The sequence below is a fragment of the Trachymyrmex cornetzi genome, unplaced genomic scaffold, assembly GCF_001594075.2.
Source record: "Trachymyrmex cornetzi isolate Tcor2-1 unplaced genomic scaffold, Tcor1.1 scaffold83, whole genome shotgun sequence".
Classification (NCBI taxonomy): domain Eukaryota; kingdom Metazoa; phylum Arthropoda; class Insecta; order Hymenoptera; family Formicidae; genus Trachymyrmex; species Trachymyrmex cornetzi.
The window spans coordinates 2,019,875-2,040,739 of record NW_017300169.1 but is presented as its reverse complement, the minus strand read 5'-3'; the positions used below and the strand labels follow the sequence as shown (position 1 = coordinate 2,040,739).

Genomic DNA, 20,865 nt, shown 5'->3' with positions numbered 1-20,865 from the left:
GGAGAGTCATTTCTCGAAGATTTTTGGCCACTGGATTTGAATCCGTGCTCAGAAAAATTCTATCACGTTTTATAGTTATTCTGTCACATTTCCAAGAAAACTGGGATAAAGTGAAAAACGATTTTAGCCATATTTAGAATGACGGTTAAGGAAACTTTGCCAATTTTATCCACACTATCTTAAAGTGATATCTTTTACCTTCAAAATGAGTTTTTTTTATTTCTGCACGATTTTTTATCACCAAATTACGTAGGTTTGATGTTAGACATACGCTGCCTCTGCGCTTTCACTTGGCGCGATACACTGCAGTGTCTCTTGATCATGTATAGCTAGTAAGTGTCATATCTTGATTTGTTTCTTAGACTTGACATTCCGAAGTTAGCATGACAGTTGCTAGAAGATCATTCAGCCACAATATGTGTTTCCGGAGTGTACCACGTGGAGCGTGGAAATAATCTTTGTTACGTTCTATTTTTTATATATTTTTTAAATTTAATTTTTTAATTTTTTTTTTGTTTTTTTAATCTTTTATTCTTGTTTTATTTTTATTATTCCGCCATACCACGGATCTTCCCCGACTTCGAGTAAGCGTCAGACGCTTTTTGATTGATAACTTCAAATCCACGTAACTTGGTCATAAAAAATCGTACATACTATATGGGTACATGTAGTCATCACAGCAGTAATAATTATAATGGTAACATATAGATATTTATATTTCCAAATATACAAACTTTTCTGTCAGTGCACATACATATATGTAAAACTTGTACAGTTGTCATTTATATACACTGAGAAAAAAATGCTGTTGATTCAATTAAAGTCTATATTACGGACTATCACTAACATAAGTGATTAATTTATGTATATTTTTATTGACATAAAGGCATAAATTATTATTTTAATGATCAAGGTCTTCATCAATCGATTACATACAAATTGTTGAAATTATAACCTGTGAATTCTACAATCTAGAGGAATCTATACTTTGAACGTGGGAAAATAGGAAATCAAGATATATTTTGAAACTAGCCACGGTCATCAATTGATTACATGCAAATCGTTGAAATTACATTATCATCGCAAAACCATACTTTCTTTTTGCTCACTTCTATGTAATTCTTCCGAGATCAGACGAATATGTTGCACAGATGCAAGAAATACACCTGGTTCATTTGAGAGACGCAAAATATAGAAACTTGCGTGCGTGTTTCTCGATGAGTGAGTGTGTATTTCCTGTATTTATCTCATACGCGATTTAATGATAATATCGCACTGTACGACCGGAAAAGAGTGCGTAATAGTTACGCGTAACACGTGCCGGAACACTCTGCGGGGGCGCTAAATATTCAATTTTCCGATCCTATTGAATTACGTGTATTTCCGCGTACGGAAATCGCCGCCGCGCAAATTCCCTCACTTTATCGCGACGAACAATGCCGTTATCATTAGAACTCATTGCCAGGCACTCAAGCGCGTACGTTCGAACGCAGAAAACGTCAGAAGAATTAAATATATCGGTCTCACGTCGCAATTCTTTCGTTTTTCTAGATATGGACAATACTTGGACGATAAAACTTTTTGGAATAATAAAGATCTCGTTTATATAATTTGCAATAGAATCCGGATTAACCGACCTCGCATTATCTGACCTTCCAGTTATCCGATTTTGCTATCGGACACTCTTTCAATTAGTCCAAATAGTTTTGCATGTATAACATTTAAAAAAAGTCTAACAATAATAATCAAGTCCGAATGATAATTATTAAAACTTTAATAATATAATTTTAATTGAATGTTCGTTTAATATAATCGGAACCAACTAAATGCTAACGTTACTTTTCTAAATATTATCTTATTTTTAAATTATTTTTAACAAAAACCAAACAGTTAATTACTATTATTATGTTTAGTAATATTTGATAAATATTGCAGTCCTCTAAACATTTGGTAGTTATTACTAAACTTTTTTTTACGATGTACCAAAGAATTGCTATATTTTATTCAATTGAGATTTTAGAAAGATTGAAAACCAGAATTGATTATACAGAATATCCCAGACATCCTTTTTATCTTCGCAGAATAAGGTCTAACAAAAAATATGTTTAGACAATAATTTTAATTTAAACTAAAAATGAAAGTGAGAGAAACAACCTCCAAAGATCTTAATCTTGACATATTATGTCAAGATCATGACTCTAAACAACATTTAAAAGGTTTTAACTATCAATCGAACACCTTAGATAATGCTAATGCCGACAGTACTATAACTTTCAAAAGCCTTATGACTCAAAACGTATTGAATGAAAAAATATTTTGTTATAGTATTTTGAAAAGCTCTCAAGATAAGCAACACATAAGAATATGTAAAATAAAATGGGGATTTTCGTTAAAAAAAAACGAGGTGATCTTGACTTGACCTTGGCGACGCCACTCAAAGTCAAACTAATAAGACTACTAAAGAATACTAGTAAATAGATCTTTTTAAACCGTAAAACTGTCTGAATATATATATATTTTTTATTGGATCATATCCTGCGAGGATAAAAAGGTTGTACGGATGGTTTAGGACACCTTGTGTGTATATAAAATTTAAAGATTACAATAATTTCTATTTAAAATATGTTTTTTATGGGATAAAATATAACTTATGTTATTCTACTTCCTGATTTAATTCCCCGATTGTTTATTTAGGACAGGTCTACATTAAGCCAAGTAATCAAGGTATATCATTTCTGTGCGGATTTTGTTGCAAAAGTACATTTTTCACGATATTCTTTTCCGGAACTCTCTCAGATGGAGTACGGCGTTTGCCGGCTGATCAATCAATCGTTAATCGATATCAAGAATTAAGCGTCAACTCGAAGAGACTGTTTTTCATAATAACGTTACTACGTCATGTAGATGACGTATATAAATAATACTAATGAGCATTACTACATCGCACCAACAACGGTTGGCGTGGCGTGAAAATTGTTTAATTACATATAGTCGCCGTGTCGACAACACGTTGCCAAGAATGCGGTAAAAATTATTACGTCTTACGTCGTTCGCGGCACGAAACAACGTTATCGAGATGGACGTCAATATTAAGTAAATTTGTATGTAATCATGTAGATTTATCGTTATACGAATTGTATAATGCGTTTCAATCGGAAGTGATCATACTCAATGTATTGTGTCATTACGATATTATCATATACTTTAACTGGAACTTTTGGAAATTTCAAAATAACGTTAAAAATGAGTGAATCACGGCCTTTAGATAGTTCGGGAAATGCACATTAAACTCTTGATTTCGTAATCTGATTCTTACACCTCGTATACGTATTTTCCCAGCAAATTATCATTAAGTACTAAAAATAAAGGAAATTTCTATTTCGCGGTTGAGTGATTAATGCAACAAACGTCACGCTGTAATTTAATGTGAGATCTTTACGTCACGCACGGCGGTGCTGCATCCATATTGATATGATACAAATTTTTCCAGCAGAGTAATGTAGGATTTTATTGAATACGAGCGCCTTGAAAAACCGTGAACTCGTTTTCTGAGGTGGGACATGAGGAATGGTTACCGTACGCACGTGCCGCGTGTACAAATTTGCATAGTACAGCAGTTAAATATATGCGACGTACAACATGTATATATGTATAAAAAAAATGTTCTTATTTACATAGATAGGAGGATAGACATTTTAAAAAATGCAAAAAGCGAAGGAGAACAAGACTTTTGTTTCTCTGTTCATATCAGATTTATTTGTCGATGTTCGATTAATATTCGATATGTTTTGGCTGTGCAATACTAGCTAAAAGTATCAACCAAAAAAGTTAAAATAGTCACCATCAATTAATACTTGGCAACAAATTTGTATCATAAATACGCCCTTAAACCAATTGCAATAAACACCAAATAAAGGATTGTTTATAATGGATTTATGTAATAAAAGGACCATATTCTGTTGCAAAAGTAAATAACTTTTAAACAAGTAGATCTAAATATAAACTTTTACTCGAATATTTGTTAGTTTTATTAGTATATATATTAGTATATATAATAATAATTCGTCATGCTACAATTTTATTAAATTTGCAAATAACTGATTTGATGAAAACGCAATTTTACATTCAAGATTCAAGATTAACAAAAAATTAAATAATTTTTAAACAAGAGAATTTTGCACAAATTTTACATAGATACTCATACAATTAATAATAAAATAGTCTATGAAATTATTGTACTTTTGGTAATGTTTTGAAACAAATACATTCTTAAACATTTGACATAAATTGTGCATATAATTTAATGTTTATTTATTTTATTATATACAATTTATATTTTCGTATTATGTAAGTGTATTAAGGCTCTACTATATTTATATCGTAAAATATTATTCATAATGATATTAACTTAAAAATATTACAAACGTTTCTGCAATTGTCAAACTTATTTCAGCAAAGTCAGAATTGCAAATACGGCTACAAAATGATTAACGGAACAAGGACTGCACTCGTCGCGATTTCTTGCATACTATCGGACGTCTTATGCGACCGGAATTAATTAAAGCCATTCTGACATTATCTTGCATGCTTGCGGTACTTAATTGTATGCAATTATAATCTTCTTTCGTTACACAATTTCAGACTCAATTGCTTCCTGTCGCTGCAATTCGCTCCGCTCGTTGTTGAATGATTCGATAGTTTTAGTGGACAAATATGGTACTGTTTAACCGATTAATATATCAACAATTTTTCCTTTTTCTCGAAAAGAATGATGGACAGTTTTATAATCGAAGAAAAATACGTGGACCGCTCGAATCAGGAAAAATTTGTCATGAATTTGAACAATATTTCTTCAAAGCAGCAATTTAGAAATTTATATCTTTATAAACAATTTGAATTTGACTAATTTGAAAATAGCATAAATGTTGAACTTTGAAAGATTTATTAATTTTGTAAAATTACAGAAGAAATTTAATATGTATAACACAATATCGCTTTGTTAATACAAAAGTCAGACAAGTAAAGAATTAGCATTATTTTTCGAAACTCGTGACGTAGTTTCAAATAATATAATTAAATATGGATAGAACAATTTCGTTGAAGTATCTAAAAATTTAACTAGATACAGATTAAAAAATAGTTTTATTAGACTATCAAAATAATTGCGTAGAATGCTCAAATATAATAAGCAACACTGCAAAAAGTTCATGACATAATTTTAAAGAATATAACATATAATTGAAAGTATAACCGGAAAGAAGATAAAGTTATGCATATTTATTATTCTAATTAAAATGTTATTCCAATTTAGAATTTTAAAAACACTTTACTGAAAAATGTTACTATTTTTTAAATATATCATTTTTCTATCAACGAAACGATGTCTTTTGCAAGTATGATGCAAAAAGAAATCGGTCGTCTTGGTTCTTACCAAACTTCATAACGTTCCTAATTAACGATTCTTCGCACGTTCGTCGCGCGTGCACGATCAAAAATCGAGCCATTCACACGCGTCTACGGCCAAGGCTATTTCGATTGTAACGCGGCTCTTTAAAGACGATTCGTTTACGCTGCATATACACAGCGATATGGACGGCCTGCATAACAAGACCAGCGAAACGGGTGTCCATTAACGACTGATGACGTTTAACGAGGTGTAGTACATTTTTTTCGCGCTTAACGACCGACGGACCGCCGCCAATTGCGTTTATGGGAATTGCGTGCGCGCGTCGCGACGTAATTCACGAAATCGGCATAGCCGAAATAAAAGGCCGTTGCAGCCTGGTCTGACTCTTTATAGTCGGTTTAATATCAGCTAGTCAGATAGCCGTTACTGCAGCTTGTACGCAGTGTCGAATTTTCGAATACGTTTATTATGTTAAACGGAATTCGCGATAAGATTATACGAGTTAGTAACATTATATTTTTATAAACATTTTTATAAACGAATCAGTAACGTTGCATTTTTATATACATGAGAAAACTAAAATAAGATTTTACTACTCTACAAAAGCTTAAGATAAAAGCTTTAAGATAAAAGCTTTATTATAATACAAAGTTTCAAATATAAATATGTTTGACATAGGAATATATGAATATTTTTTTATTTAAAAAATGTAAATATAAGTTTATTTCACCTTTCAAAGGATAATTTGGGATAATTCAAGAAATAGAAAAAAATTTCCATATTTCTATTAAATTTTATTTATTATTTGTATCTTTCTATATATATTATATTATATTTTATTTTCTGCTGAGATCAGAAAATGAAATCCGATGAGTATAATCTGATGTAACGTATATTATGTTATATTATTACATTATGATAAAATTATTTTTGCTATACTTTTTTTGTTTATTCATTTAATTATTCAGTTAATTTGTATTCTTTTATACGCATATATTTACATTCGATTTCATAATAAAGATGCATTACGGAGCAAAATATTAAACTATGATGGACGTTTGCGCGTACGTCATCTTGGCGCTTGTATTGCAGGAGCAATTTACTTTGATCGCGTATCATATACGCTATACATTATAGTCCCTTCACCGATCACACTTCCCTTTCGACGCGCATCAGTTTCATTGACCACAGCGGCGATCGATGCTGTCTCTGTCATCCATCTATACCACTTCTCATCTTCTTCACGCTTACGACCATTCATTCTCGCCGTCGTCGTGTGTGCCGGAATTGCCCCTTTCGCGTGCGTTCCTAGAAGCCTACACGGTGACTGGTTGTTATAATTCTAAAAGCACAATTTTCTTAGCATACAAAATTGGCAAAAAATATTTTTAACGATGAAAATAACTCGGTTCTTCTTTCCATCGCAGTCTCCGCACAGTTGGAAAATTTGTGTTAAATTTTACACGTTTTATGTCGTTATTTTTTAACGATCCAGTCAAATTATTGTGTTAATTTAATACAAGATGAAAGTAATACAAGTATGTAAAAAATTAACACGAGAAATGTAACACAATGAACATTGTAAGCAATTTATAAAAAAAAAGCACACATTTCTTATATAAATGAATACAATGTATTAATTTAACATATTACAAATGTTATATATTATGTCATTATTATAATAAAAAATGTTGAATATCAATTTAACATAAAATATTCAAATAATACGTTACGTTATTTAACACTCGAATATGTTAAAAATGCTGCATAAAGATTTTAACAAGGCTCGGTTTTAATACAAATACGAAATACTTTAATACATCTTAAATTTGATTCAACACTGTTTTCTTTACAACGCTTTATTTTAAATAATAAATGTCTCAAAAAATAATTAAAAAAATTAAGTTTTAAATTAAAATCTTTCTAATCATAATTTTTCTTGAGATATTGATAATAACTCTATTTCTGACTTTGATCTGTAATACTTTCCGAATTAACGTGTGTCGGCCACTTGAAACAATTGTCTTAATTTGAACTCTAATATCTAGAGAGATGCGCGACTTTCGCGGTACCCTATATACTCGGTATATTCAGACTATTGTACAATTAACGTGTTTCTCGCTCGCAGCCATGGCGCATGGCTTTTGTTGGTTCACTCACGTCAAAGCGCGTCCGTCGGACCGAGAGGTAACTCGATTCATCTCTCATCGGTTGGCGGCAACAGTCGGCGTTGAAACGTTGTTCCGCAGGCCGGCACAGAGCTCGCCTATTATTGTTTACGTAATGTTTACGTAACGTCATACACGTACATGCTGCACCAGCGACCGCGGGCACATGCATCGGCGCAGATCGGCGAAGCGAGTCCGCTTTGAGGCTCGCATCTTACGGAGCAGCGACTCACCGTATGCTTAATTCTTTTACGATTTTAACAACAACGTTCTCTAAAGAATTTTTATCTTTCTGCTAGAATTATATGACGTGACTAAAAATTTGGAAACGTAATATCTTGTTGTAATTGATCGTTTATTTATTTCTTTGTACAAATCTCAAGTGATAGGGATACTTTTTATTCTGAAAGTATAAATACAAGTTTGAATATATTTTTCATCTTTCAGAGGATAATTTAGAAAATAGAAGATAAAAAGGATAAATTGTTTATAATTTATTCGACTATCCAGAGAAAAATGTGAATTATCAATGATCGTAGGAAATTAAATTTTAATTCTTCTTGTGAATGAAGACAACGTGCATTCATTCAGTGCATCTTATTTTTCCTCTTGCGCTTCGTTCTTATCGCGCAAATCACCTGCACACTTTGCGCAATCTTTAATTTACAAGAGATACGTTTTACAGATAATCCTATGAAAAAAATCCACTGTTTCCGCTGAGTTCTGATCGGGATTTATCGCTACAAACCACGACGTATATTATTTTACGGACCGAGTGAACTAAACGATATTCGGCACTTAAATCCGTATCACGTTTCACGACGAACGATCGCTTATCGGCATTTTCGAGACAGAATATTACTGCGTGCGGAATGGAACGAACGTGGATGAAAGTGGTGAATAAATGCCTGGCGAAGAAGAGAGAGAAAAGAAACGAGAGAGTTCGATTTCGCGATGCGGCGAAGCGATCACACGTTGACGAGCGAATCATTTTATATTATTTTTCACGAGAAGCCCGTGAATAACATTACGATTTATATATCGTGCGGAGAGCTTCGCACACTGAAGACAACGAGTCTTTAAGACATGAAAGGGTGATTTAGCGAACGACGTCGATCGCGCTCCCGGGAATTATTAACGACGTGCGCACCTTCCGTTCTAGGTTCCATCACTCCCTTTGAATTCCTTCCTCCGTCAGCGTCTCGCTTCCTTACCCTTCGTGAAGAACGATCATTTGCGTCGCGATCGTAAGATTCTCGAGGAAAAATTGCATTAACCACCGAGTGAGTCCTGGTAATGTTGTCGCGCACGACGGTGGCGACGAATTCGCTTTATCACCGAATACTCTCAAGTAAAAGCGCGGTTTCGCATAGATTGCATAATGTAGGTTTCTTTCATTTACGATAGTCGAGATCAATAGATTATGGAACGATAATAAATCATATCGGTCCTCTTGAAGATTATTGCTCTGCTTCTTCTATCAATAGTAAATTTAATTTTTTAATGTGATTCTGATATTTCTTGATATTTCTTTTTCTCTCTATTTCTTTTTTTATGTCGGTTTTATACTACATAGTGACGCCGTGATTTTTGCTATACAATAAAAAAATATTTTATATTTGTGTTAAAACCAGTCCTTGTAAAAATGTTTGTGTTGAATTTTTATTCGGGTGAGAATTCAATATAATGTTATTGTGTCATTTGAATGTTTTGTGTTAAATTGATATTCAACATTTCTTAATATTAAAATAACAATTTATAAATAAATAAACGAATAACATAAAAATAGCGTATTCTAAAACAAAATATTAATTAATAGAATGTAGGTATCTGAGAACACAATCAATAAACTAGAAGTCTATGTCGGTCGAAGCTGGATCTTTAATGCTTTTAAATAATTACTATGTGAATTTATATACTAAATATGTTATTTGAACTGCACGCTGAAATGATTTTACTATAGTAGTTGATTTATAAGTTCGAAAAATCATTTCGGCGCGCAGTCCAAATAACTACGTATTAAGGCCCAGTTCCACAATCCATAGTTAATTCTTAACGGAGGTTCAGCTTATTATTAATCTCTTTCCAATTCTAGAATTAGAAAGAGATAATGAATAAATTGAACTTCCGTTAAGAGTTAATCGTGAGTTGTGAAACTGGGCCTTAGTATATAAATGCACATAGAAATTATTTAAAAGCATTAAAAATCCAGCTTCAACTGGTATAGACTTTTAATTTATCGACTGTACAATCTAAAATAAGATTCTTATTGTTTAAAATGTATGTATTTTAATTTAATATATTATAAATGTTAATTTTACCGATGAAATATATATGCTTCCACAATTTGTTTCTAAATTGTGTCAATTTTACATTCTTTGTACTAATTGTAAATTTTTACGTAATATTTGTATAACTTTCTAACATAATTCATCCTGTGTTAAATTAACACAAAGATTTAACATATACATGACATATATGTACACAACGTTTAATACATGTCACATATCCAAATTTTTCACGTTACATTTCACGTATCACAAAAATTTGAGACACATAAAATATATTAAATTTAACACAAACTTTCCAACTGTTCATTTAATATACTTTTTAATCATTATAGGTTTCTATAAAATTTGCATATATTTTTTTATCTGTACAAGTTAATGTTATCCAAATGACAGTTTGCTTTTTTTATAATTGCAGGCTGAGGACCTCTTGGACGACATTCTGTCGTTTGAGGCTGGTTCCTTGGGTGACGGACTGAAAGACGGCCAAGCTGGAAGTCTCACAAATATACCGGAGCTTCAAATTAAACCAGAACCTCTTTTGCTCACCGAGGCAGAGATTCATGCTCTCGCGAAAGATCGACAGAAAAAGGATAACCACAATATGAGTAAGTCAAGAACCACTCTCCTAGATTAGGTTGCGAAAAATTTATGCATTGCATTTTTTAGATATCAATTTTTTAATTAAAAAAGTTTTTTTGTTTTGAAATTATAATTGAGCTGTAATTATTTTTAAAATATTTAATAACATATTAATTTATGACACCACTTTCATGATTGCATTACAGCACTTGTTAAATATTGATTTATTGATTCTAATTAATTACATAGAAGTAATAGAATTTATGAAATATTCAAATAATTAATTACATATAAATTTTGATATCCGTTTTTCAAGTTTCAAAATTACTATTAGTGATTTATTAGAGTATAAGAATAAAAATGTTGCTTGCTTTACTTTTCGTTAAAGAGAATTTATTGACGCTCGTTGCATCATCATACTTAAAATTTCGTGCTCGAAATTTATCTTGCGGCACATGGCTTTTGTAATAAGATTGATGTTTTAATCCTGCTTCTTTATACAGTGTCGCTTTGAATTGTCACTCGATCGACACTTCGCAAGCAATTATTTGTTTGCCCGTGTAGAAATAATTAATAAGCGCCACTGCAATTTACACCTCAACAGTAGCAATCGGCGGTGTCATGACGTTATTGTTACCGGTATTTACTACACTTATATCAATACATGCTGCCTGCGACATAAGTGGACTATTTAAATGACAATGAAAAAGAGTATTACTATGTTCCGTGTTGTGTCGTTGCAATAGCCGTCTATTATTATCACAAATGTAGTCAATTAATTTTATGTCTGACTGTTATTTGTTAACGCAAACAACAGCGACGACCGAATATAAGCATTGTTGACGTGAATTTAACGAAAATATTTTTATGCCGTTTATCGAAGTCATTTTTCTAAATTTAGTTTTAATTTTTGAAAAGAGTGACAACTTTTAATATTTTCTAATAATTTTTTTATACTAAGTGATGCTCTGAATATAAGAATAATAGAATCTAGTCATTTTTTATCGTAATATCTTCATTTTTCTTTTAAGACTTTATGCAATCTTAGTTTACTAATGATAAAAAAGCTAAACTAAAAGGTTATTTAAGAGACGCAGATGCATACGTTTAAAACTTAATATTCTTGTTATAAAAAAAAATTTGCAACACATATGATAATATTTCATGCATATACTTGTACGATATCTACAATAACATACTTTCAATTTAATGCACGAACAACTTAAATGTTTAAAAAATTCAGTAATATATTAATTAATAAATTTTAAAGATGCTTGTTATCATGAGTAATATTAAATTGCTTCTCAATTTAATTTGTGATATTACTGGAACCTCAATTTTGGACTGTGTTTCAAAATTGATAAATAATCAACACGCAGTTTGCTTGAACTGAAAATTACAAAATTCACGCAAAATATTGTTAAATATTTGACTGGATAGCTTTGACTGGATATAGTTTTTTCGCTTATTTGTATTAAAAAATTTAGATATATGTAGATTTCAAATACGAGTTAGTTTTAAGATGCTACATCCTACAAAAACATTACGATTAATTCCATAAAAAAAATGTTAAACATCGGAAATCAATAGGATTTATTGTTGAAACTCTCATTAAAGTGACGAAATAGATTATTCCCTACGCGGCGGATGTAACAAGTGACTAAATAATTTTCGAGCGGCGATATTCGAACAGTACCGGGCTTTTACCGGGTGGATGCGCTGTCGGCTACTGTTTTACGATGCGATACACGTTACGTGCCGAATCGCGCGATTGTGTTCGCGGCGATCCTGTAAATTTGACCGAGTAATCAGTGAGCTTCAATTATCTCGCCTCGCTTTCCGGCACGGTGCAATAAAAAACTTAACTGCATGCGCGAATTTTTCGAGGCGAGTGTGGAAGTGCATACGTATTATAAATATGTTTTACTACATTTAGATTTGTCCTTTTACGAGCAAACGGGTGTTGTTATCCTTTTCCCCATTTTGACAAGTTTTGAATGGCAAATCTAGGTCAAGATGAGAGATATTCATATATGTACTTTTTTTATAAGTGTTATTAGATATGTCAGTGATGAAATGTTATCATGAAAAAATTGATTTTTGCGTTTTAATTGCATAGTTGAAAAATTTGTGTTAAATTTAATATATTCATGTCCCAAATATAGTCTACTCAATTTGTGATATTTTAATATAAGATAAATATGTTAGGGAGTAACACAAATGTTACGTAAACAATTCACACAAAAAATGTAATTGACACAAATAGTAAGCAAATTGTGAAAGTACATTTCTTTGATAAAATTACCACATTTTTTTCATTTATCTAAGAACTTACGATTTAAAAAATATTATTTTTATGTTAATTGTTCACTTATTTATAAATTGTATTATTTTAACACTAAAAAATATTGAATATTAATTTCAAAATGTTCAAATAATACAAACACATTACGTTAAATTAACACTCGGATATTAAAAATTCAATATAAAAATTTTAATAAGAATTGATTTTAACACACATACAAAATATTTTTTACTGTGTGTATATCGTTAAAATAATAATAGACAGAGAAAATAAAAATTTAATTGATTTTTACCTTGGTGTAATTCTAGTTTGTTTGATTTGTAATTGCGATTTCAAGAATAGGAGATTGTTAACTTAATACATAATTGTGCAAATTCTTGCTAAAAAATAAATTACTACGTATACATAAAAATAAAATAATAATTAACACAATTAAAGTTGATTTCATTAATAAACAATTCGATTTAATAAAAAAGATGCACATCATTACAGGTATTCTTTAATCTACTGTATGTAGTTTTTTCTAGATGTAATCTGCTGTTTTTCCAGCACTCTACCTCGCTGTTGTCTCTCGCGATTAAGGCGTCGCTAAAATTGCAAAAAATGGCATGGCGCTCGCAAACGAAACAAGCGGAAATCGTGGGCAGTACTGGGGGTCGTATCGGGAGGAACCAGAGCATCCAATTTTCCGAAAACAATCGGGAACGTAATGAAAGTCCAGTTGGCCGGGGCGGAACGGTGGAATCGGGATCGAATTTGTAAGAGAGAATGGAGAAATAACGACCGCAGAGCACACGCGAGGACATCGGAAATAAAATAGGAATTCTGTAAAAATAGTCGCGCCGTCGCGCCGCTAATTCGCCCCCTCTTTGTCTCCCACTTATCGACTACTATTGTGCATCCCCGCGAGGTGCATTGTCGATTGCACAGCGTTCTATGTACACTATACGTATAGGGAGACAAAAGAGGTGCTTATCGATGAGAGCCGTCTTTTTCTGCGCGATCGATGTACGTGCAACACGAATCGATTTACAAATGTGTTTTCCTTTTTCATAGTAATTTGTTTAATCTTTCTCTTTTTCTCTGTCATTAATTACTGCTTTCCCAATCTGTTCCACTCAAGGAACGTGATCAAGCGATTTCATTACCGCTTCAGATTGTATACATTATACGTTCAAAGGATTTGACACTTTAAATTTTTTTTGCAAATTGAATAAAAATATCGAAATTTTTTCTAAGAAAAAATTGATCTTAAATCCAGTAAATAATGTTAATATAAGAGATCTGGGATATTTTACTCAGAGAAAAAACATAGTAGTGACATATGTATAGATGACAACTATGCAAGTTTTATATGTAAAATTAAGGATGTACTTATTATACGTATTTTTAATAAAACGAAAAAATTATGAAAAATCATAAAACTTTTCTATATTGCATGAAAGGACAAACAAAAATTTAACGGCGATTTTTAGAGCTTGTGAGTTAAAATTTCTTTCAATAACTTCTTTTTTTCTAAATGTATAAGTTCAACGTATTCGCTGAAGAAGTCTGAGCTAAAATGCACATGAAGAAAATCCCGATTTTTATAATCGTAGAACAGAAAGCAAACGGCTCGTTATTTATCCGCTTGTAGCGTTCGCAATGTTCGCTGGGGAGGGCAAGTTTGCATTCTCTTTCGTAGGGAAACCCGGGTCAAAGCTGACGAGAGGCTTTTCTCTAATCTTTGCCCGTATCTCGCGGATAATTCCTTTCGGAAACCGGGGTTGGCTGATTGATGAGACTCGTCGTCATCGATTAGGAAGGCGTGTCTCTTGATTCCGAGTGAAAAGCATAGGTTCGCGCATCTTCCCGACAGAATCGGGTAGGTTCGATCTTCGCCATCGTTTGTCCCGTCCTCATCCATATCGATTTTTCAGTCTGCCTCACGCTCCTCTGAATTAACTATCGTAATCTAATCAGCTGGATCAGAGGAAATTCCCTCCCGTCCCTCAATGATGCCTACTCTTCTCTCCGTCGTTCCTCCGCTTCTCGCTCTCTGCTTCTTTTTCTTTTTCTCTCCCTCGAGGCGAATCGAATTCGAGAAAGGAAGTTACAATTTCCTCAAAGTTTTCAAGGCTGCTCCTTCATCTCTTTGCGCGCGTGCGACGAATCTCCTCGGTCTTGTATCTCGTCCTTTATACCCCTGTTCTATCGTGCTGTTTACAAATATTTGTCTCTGTATGAATCAACAATTTGCAGAATTTAGTTTAGCATGACGTAGATCTGTGATGCACTTTGAAGTGCTTCAGAATTGGATGTAGATCTTATTTAGAATCGATTTTTCCGTAACTATATTTGACTTCCACAAAGTCAGAATATTTTCTTGTAGTTTAAAAATTTTATCTCAGAGGAGAGTCTTTTAATTCAATGTTTTCTTTGTTTCTCAAAGATCAAAATTCAGAAGTTTTATATAAATTGAAGTCCTAATTATAATTTATTAAATATAATAAATATAATTTCTTATTCATTTTTTGTACCTTCAAAAATATCTTGTCCTGGATAAAAATAAATGAAAAACATAAAAAGAGTAACAAGAGCTCTAAGAATTTACTTTCTTGATTTATTTGTATAATATTATTAACAAAAACCGAAAATTAGTTTATCATCTTGTTTTATAATTTATTACTAAAGAGCGAAATATTTTGTTCGTTTTCTGTTAACTTTTGCTTCCGATTCTCGTCGCATCCGGAGTCGGTTAATTTCAATGGAAATAAAATATATTTATTGACTTTTGATGGATAAAAAAAATGGAAGAAAATTAATGGACCGTTCCGTGTCTTTCATTCTTATCGATTAATTTCGACATAATGCTTCATTTATGTCATTCATGGATAGTGATGTCTCTGTCCGATACGCACTTTGACAAATTTACTTTTCCGGTAGCTTATCCCCCTTACAATCGCGATATCGGCACTGTTCACCGATAGCGAGCCAAGCGGCTTGACCTCTCGCACCTCCGTTCAAGAGATACCTGGCTGGAATAATCGATCGAAAACAGGGTCACGTGCCAGCGATAGGGCGATCCGGTTCGTAGTCTTTCCGCAGGGGAGATACGCTATATCCTCCGGAAAGCGCGATATGCTTTCCCGAATAACTTCGATACGAGACGACGATACCTCGGATATATCGAGAGACGGGGCGATTTGACCCTCGACAATTCGCACGCGCGTTCAGGACGACAACGATGTAATTTATTACGATCGAGCAATCGAAGGATACCGCGTTTGCTTCCAATCGTGTCAAGTGGTTGTAAATTCGAGGAGAATATTGTAATAGTCCGTATAGGTACAGATCTATAGAACTTGGCGTCTAAGGGAATATAGATAAAATCTATACCTTTGCCATCTTTTTTCTATCAGGATTATAACTAAAAAAGAAACAAAAATTCTTTTTCAATGGTTATTACATAGTAAAAAGCATTTTGTATTTTTATGTTAAAATCGGTCTTTCTTAAAAGTTTTATATTAAATTTTTAACGTACCGAAGTGTTAATTTAACATAATGTGATTGTGTTATTTGAAAGTTTTGTGTTAAATCTATATTTAATACTTATTAAAATAACATAATTTATAAGCAAGTGAACAATTAATTCTTTGAAGTGTATATTTTTTTTCTATCTGGATTCCTGTGAAATCTTGTAATTCTATGTTTTTTTAGGTAGCTGATTACGAATCTGAAATAATATTTAAAAAATTCGAAATGGTGGATCCAATATGGCTGCCATATGGGAATAATTTAGTGCAAATCTAAATGAATATGACTTCCACGTTTTACACTTCCAGTTTCCGACTTTTTTGGAAAGATAAAAGTCCAAACTTGAAGAGATCTTCTTAAAGTTGTTGGAACAGTGGAACATGTGGTTTATGCATTATGAATTTATAAAAATGATAAAAAATACATTTTTGGGGGGCCTTCTTTCTTAGAAACCTTACATGAGAGACAATTTTTGAGGTCAAATTCATATTCAGCGCATTTTATTTACTAAAGAACGATCTTTCATGACAAAAATGCAAAAACTTTAATCTGCTACTTGGGATATTTCATTCATCACATTATAAGTTACATTATATACGAAAATTAACTCATTTCGGTAGGACTTAATTTTCGATATAATTAATAATGCGAGATTCTTTAGATGTACCATTTGTGACGTTAGATATATTAAATTTAGTACAATTTTTTTAACTGTGACACAAAAATTTATTATTCCAGAGACTTATCGAAAATGGTTACAATATTATCATCATATAAATATTTGATTTTTAATCTTGATAACTACCGATTGTGGCGATTAGTATCCTCCATTTAAATCTGATAAGATTTCTCGTCTAATACGTAGGTAATCAGTCCAATTCTTTAATAAACACGAGGCGAATGTCTTCCAATCAAAAATTCGAATCATTCAGGACGAGTCGTTCTCACTAACCCCGGTCGCACCATTTAGCAGACGAATTAACAGACGATCTATCTATCTATCTATCTATCTATCTATCTATCTATCTATCTCATCTGTCGCGAACGAGCCATGATTGATGTGCACAATTTCCGTTTTCAGTTGAACGACGGCGGCGTTTCAACATCAACGACAGGATCAAGGAGCTCGGCACCCTCCTGCCCAAGACCAATGACCCGTGAGTACGAATCTCTTTTCTTTCACCGCTTCTCCTCTTTCTTCTTTGCTTCATCCTTGTCTCACGTCACACGCTCGCTTCCTCTCTCGCTCCACCTCTTGGCTATCGCCACCCCGTTCCTCGTAGTCCTCTTATTCTTTGCCTTTGCCTTTTGCACATTCCCCACGGACCATTATTTCCTGTTCGTGACCCTTTACGACGAGTTAGTCCAGGTCAGGTGCTCGAGACGAGAGGCTTTCACCGGAAGTCCATTCTTCGCCCCTTCCACCCTTCTTTCCTCCGCTTTTCCTTCTCTCTCGCTGGCTCCCCACGGCTGCTTGTTCTTCCTTCCTTTACTTCAGCTTTGTTTCCCGTTCACCCTGCCGCGCAAAGCGCCACGCTTTCTCGTTTTAGGATGTCCTCCAACTCGGTGAATGAACGCAAATGCGAGGGAAGAATGACGTCGCGAACCAGAAATACGCGGAGACGAGATTAAAAACCACCAAGTTTGTTGTTTATTCCTCATGTTACTGCGTGTTCCGACAATGCCGGACATACGCGTTCTTGTATCCTACATAAAGTACATTATAAAAATTAATCTTTTATGACACTTCACGCATTCTAACTCGAAAAATTTTTCTTTGATATTTAAATTTAGGAAACACATTTATAACATTTTCAAGAAAATGATGCATTTTCTTGAAAATGTTATAAAAATGGAATTTAGTGTAATTTCATTGTTTCCGAGTGTTTTATTCAACTACGATTAATGTAAATATCTACTAATGTTAAAAGAAACAAATTATGATTTGTGCACAGTATTTTAATGTTTAATATTTAACATTGTATAATTGTGGCACTTCAGTTCTTTTGCGATGTTGATTTCATTACGATAGGAGATAATTTTAATTTAAACGTACGTATTATTCTATACGTTAATTATTCGCCATTCTATTGAATTGTAGCCTCATAAAAAGTCTTATCTATATCGTTCGACATTTATGTTTGAAGGGATTTATTTAGCTGTAAAATCTTAAGCTTGCTAAATCCTGTCAACATCTATACTTTGCGTTTTCCAAACCGTAATACTAGCCGTAATGTATAATTGATTGATGAAATTTATTTATACTATTCTATAAAATAAACTTAATTGATAATTTAGAGTTTAGAATTACAAAATTTTATTATTCTATTCTTTCTATTTTTAATGATTTGCAAGTTGATTACAAAAATCTTTTCTGATAACGAGTTAATAACTTTCAGGCAATAAATACAAATTATCTCAAATGAGTGTGTGTATTTTGAGCGAGAATGTTTCTTCTTAGTCATGTACCGTATCGGTGATGGAAGAGACGTTTGTTTTCTTTGCCGTTATTTTCCACGGTATTCTACGTCAACGATCAGTTCGTGTCTGACCTGTTTCGGACATGATCCCTGACACGAATTTTCTCGAGACTTCGACACACGATGGACGTATTAACGAGCGACCCTTTTGCATAGAATAGCCGAACGGGTCCGTCGTTCATTTATCAATCCGACGATCGATCCATTTGTCTACGTCAACATCCGACGAACTTAAAAACTCCCTCCTTCGGGTTCGGCATCCTCTTCTCTTGTACTCCTCATTTCTTTGAATATCGATTCACGAAAAACTATGGAAAAATCCGAACAAACTGGTTCGTGGCTAATGTTAATTGTGTAATATTGAATTTTATTAACGATACGAAATCTTTATGCAATGATAAATGTATTTACTTTGACAAATAAGATAAAAATGTATTTACTTTGATTTTGCAGCTAATAATAAAAGAATTATATCGTTTTGAGTCATCACTATTAAATTTCCCAGAAAACGCAAAAACTTTTTTTTTAACTTGACAGAAAATTGACTAACGAAATAATATCGGCCAAAATAATATATTTTTAACGTAATTAAATGTCATTTTCGTCATTTTAGTTTTACAATACTTAAAAAAACCAGCCTTTTTATATTGTGATGATTTTGACGATTTTTTAAAAATCATTCTTTTTTACGATTTGCAAGATTTTTTTTTATAAAATTAAGTTAGTTTACTTTTAATGATTGATAGGGCAAAGTTTATCTAACTTATTCGTAATAACTCATTAGTATAATTTGAAAGTCACGTTTTTTTATTGTGTCACTTTTGAAGTAAGGTAAGAATATGATTTTGTTTTAATTGTATCGATTTCCACTTTCCTTGAAGTTATTGTCTGCATTATTGTCTATAATTTTAATTAACTTTAGAAGGAAATAAGAATTCATGGAGAGACAATTATAATCAACACACACACACACACACACACACTGAGGGGAAATTGACTAATTACTAAAAATTCTTTACTTAAAATATAATTCTTCATTTTCATCATCAACTTTTCGCGCAAACTCTTCGCGCGAAGGGTGACGCAAAGTTCGTTGTTCGTAATTATTAATTCAATATATCGTAATTTACGTTATCTGCGCCCGATGAAGGAGAAGCGTGCAGGACGGCGTGCGTTCTTTATCTGCCGTCATATTCCCGTCATATTTTTCGACACGTCACTGATAGATGCGATAACGCAAGCACGCTTTGGGATTAACGTGTTCCACGTCTCGAATTTCTCTCTCGATATTTCGGAGCTGACGAGATGAAACTGATGAAAGTTGAATTAATGCGGCTTTACCTCGATTGTGTTTGTCAGCGATAATTTATACTCCGTTTCAATGCCTCTCTGAAATTGCATTTAACGCGCATTTTAAATTTCCCGATTGACATTCCGGTCTCGCGCGCATATTCGAACCGCATTGTCCACGCATCTGTACGTCGCGTGCAACATTAGTACGCACATACGTCCTCGATTCACCAAGCGCCTTTTATCTAATGACGCTCATTACATCGATAAGACAATGGCGTGCAGTCGCTGCAAACGTGTGATAACGCTTCTGGGCCTATCGCGAGTGATAAAGATAAATTGTCAACTGTGTATCAAGTACATATTGCACAATTTTCTTCACGGGTGCGAGTTTACTTGAAAAAAATTTGATATGAATCAAACGGATATAAGACAAATATTTTCAATAAAGATAATTCAATGAATTTATAATCTTTTTATTGTAAATAATACAAAACATGTTAGAAATCCAGCTCTTAATTACGAATCGTCAATTATTATTAATCGTCATTGTAATTCACAAAAGATAACGCAGTTTTAAATGTAACATATTTCACGTTCTAGTAAACAGTCGACACAAATTTTTGTGTTAATTTGTAACACAAGATGAGTATGTTACAAAGTAGCACAAATGTTATGTAAAAACATTGAAGTTTACTGATTCATATTTATGACCAAGGCTGTAATTCTTAAATATAAATATAAACTTTCATTCTTTAAACATATTTAACTATACAGGATGTCCGATAATTGTTCTGACGGAGTTTGTGGACATGTATATTAATTGCTA

The 20,865-nt window shown here is 32.7% G+C and overlaps 1 protein-coding gene across 2 annotated transcripts in view; it reads left to right on the top strand.

Moving 5' to 3' along the window:
* The window catches only part of Mitf (transcription factor Mitf), a 99,881-nt gene that overhangs the window by 62,368 nt on the left and 16,648 nt on the right, over positions 1-20,865 (top strand). For both annotated transcript variants that reach the window (XM_018519595.1, XM_018519594.1), the window contains exons 4-5: positions 10,282-10,471; positions 17,348-17,423. In XM_018519595.1, the coding sequence (XP_018375097.1) occupies positions 10,282-10,471; positions 17,348-17,423 (266 nt within the window). The remainder of the gene's footprint in view (positions 1-10,281; positions 10,472-17,347; positions 17,424-20,865) is intronic.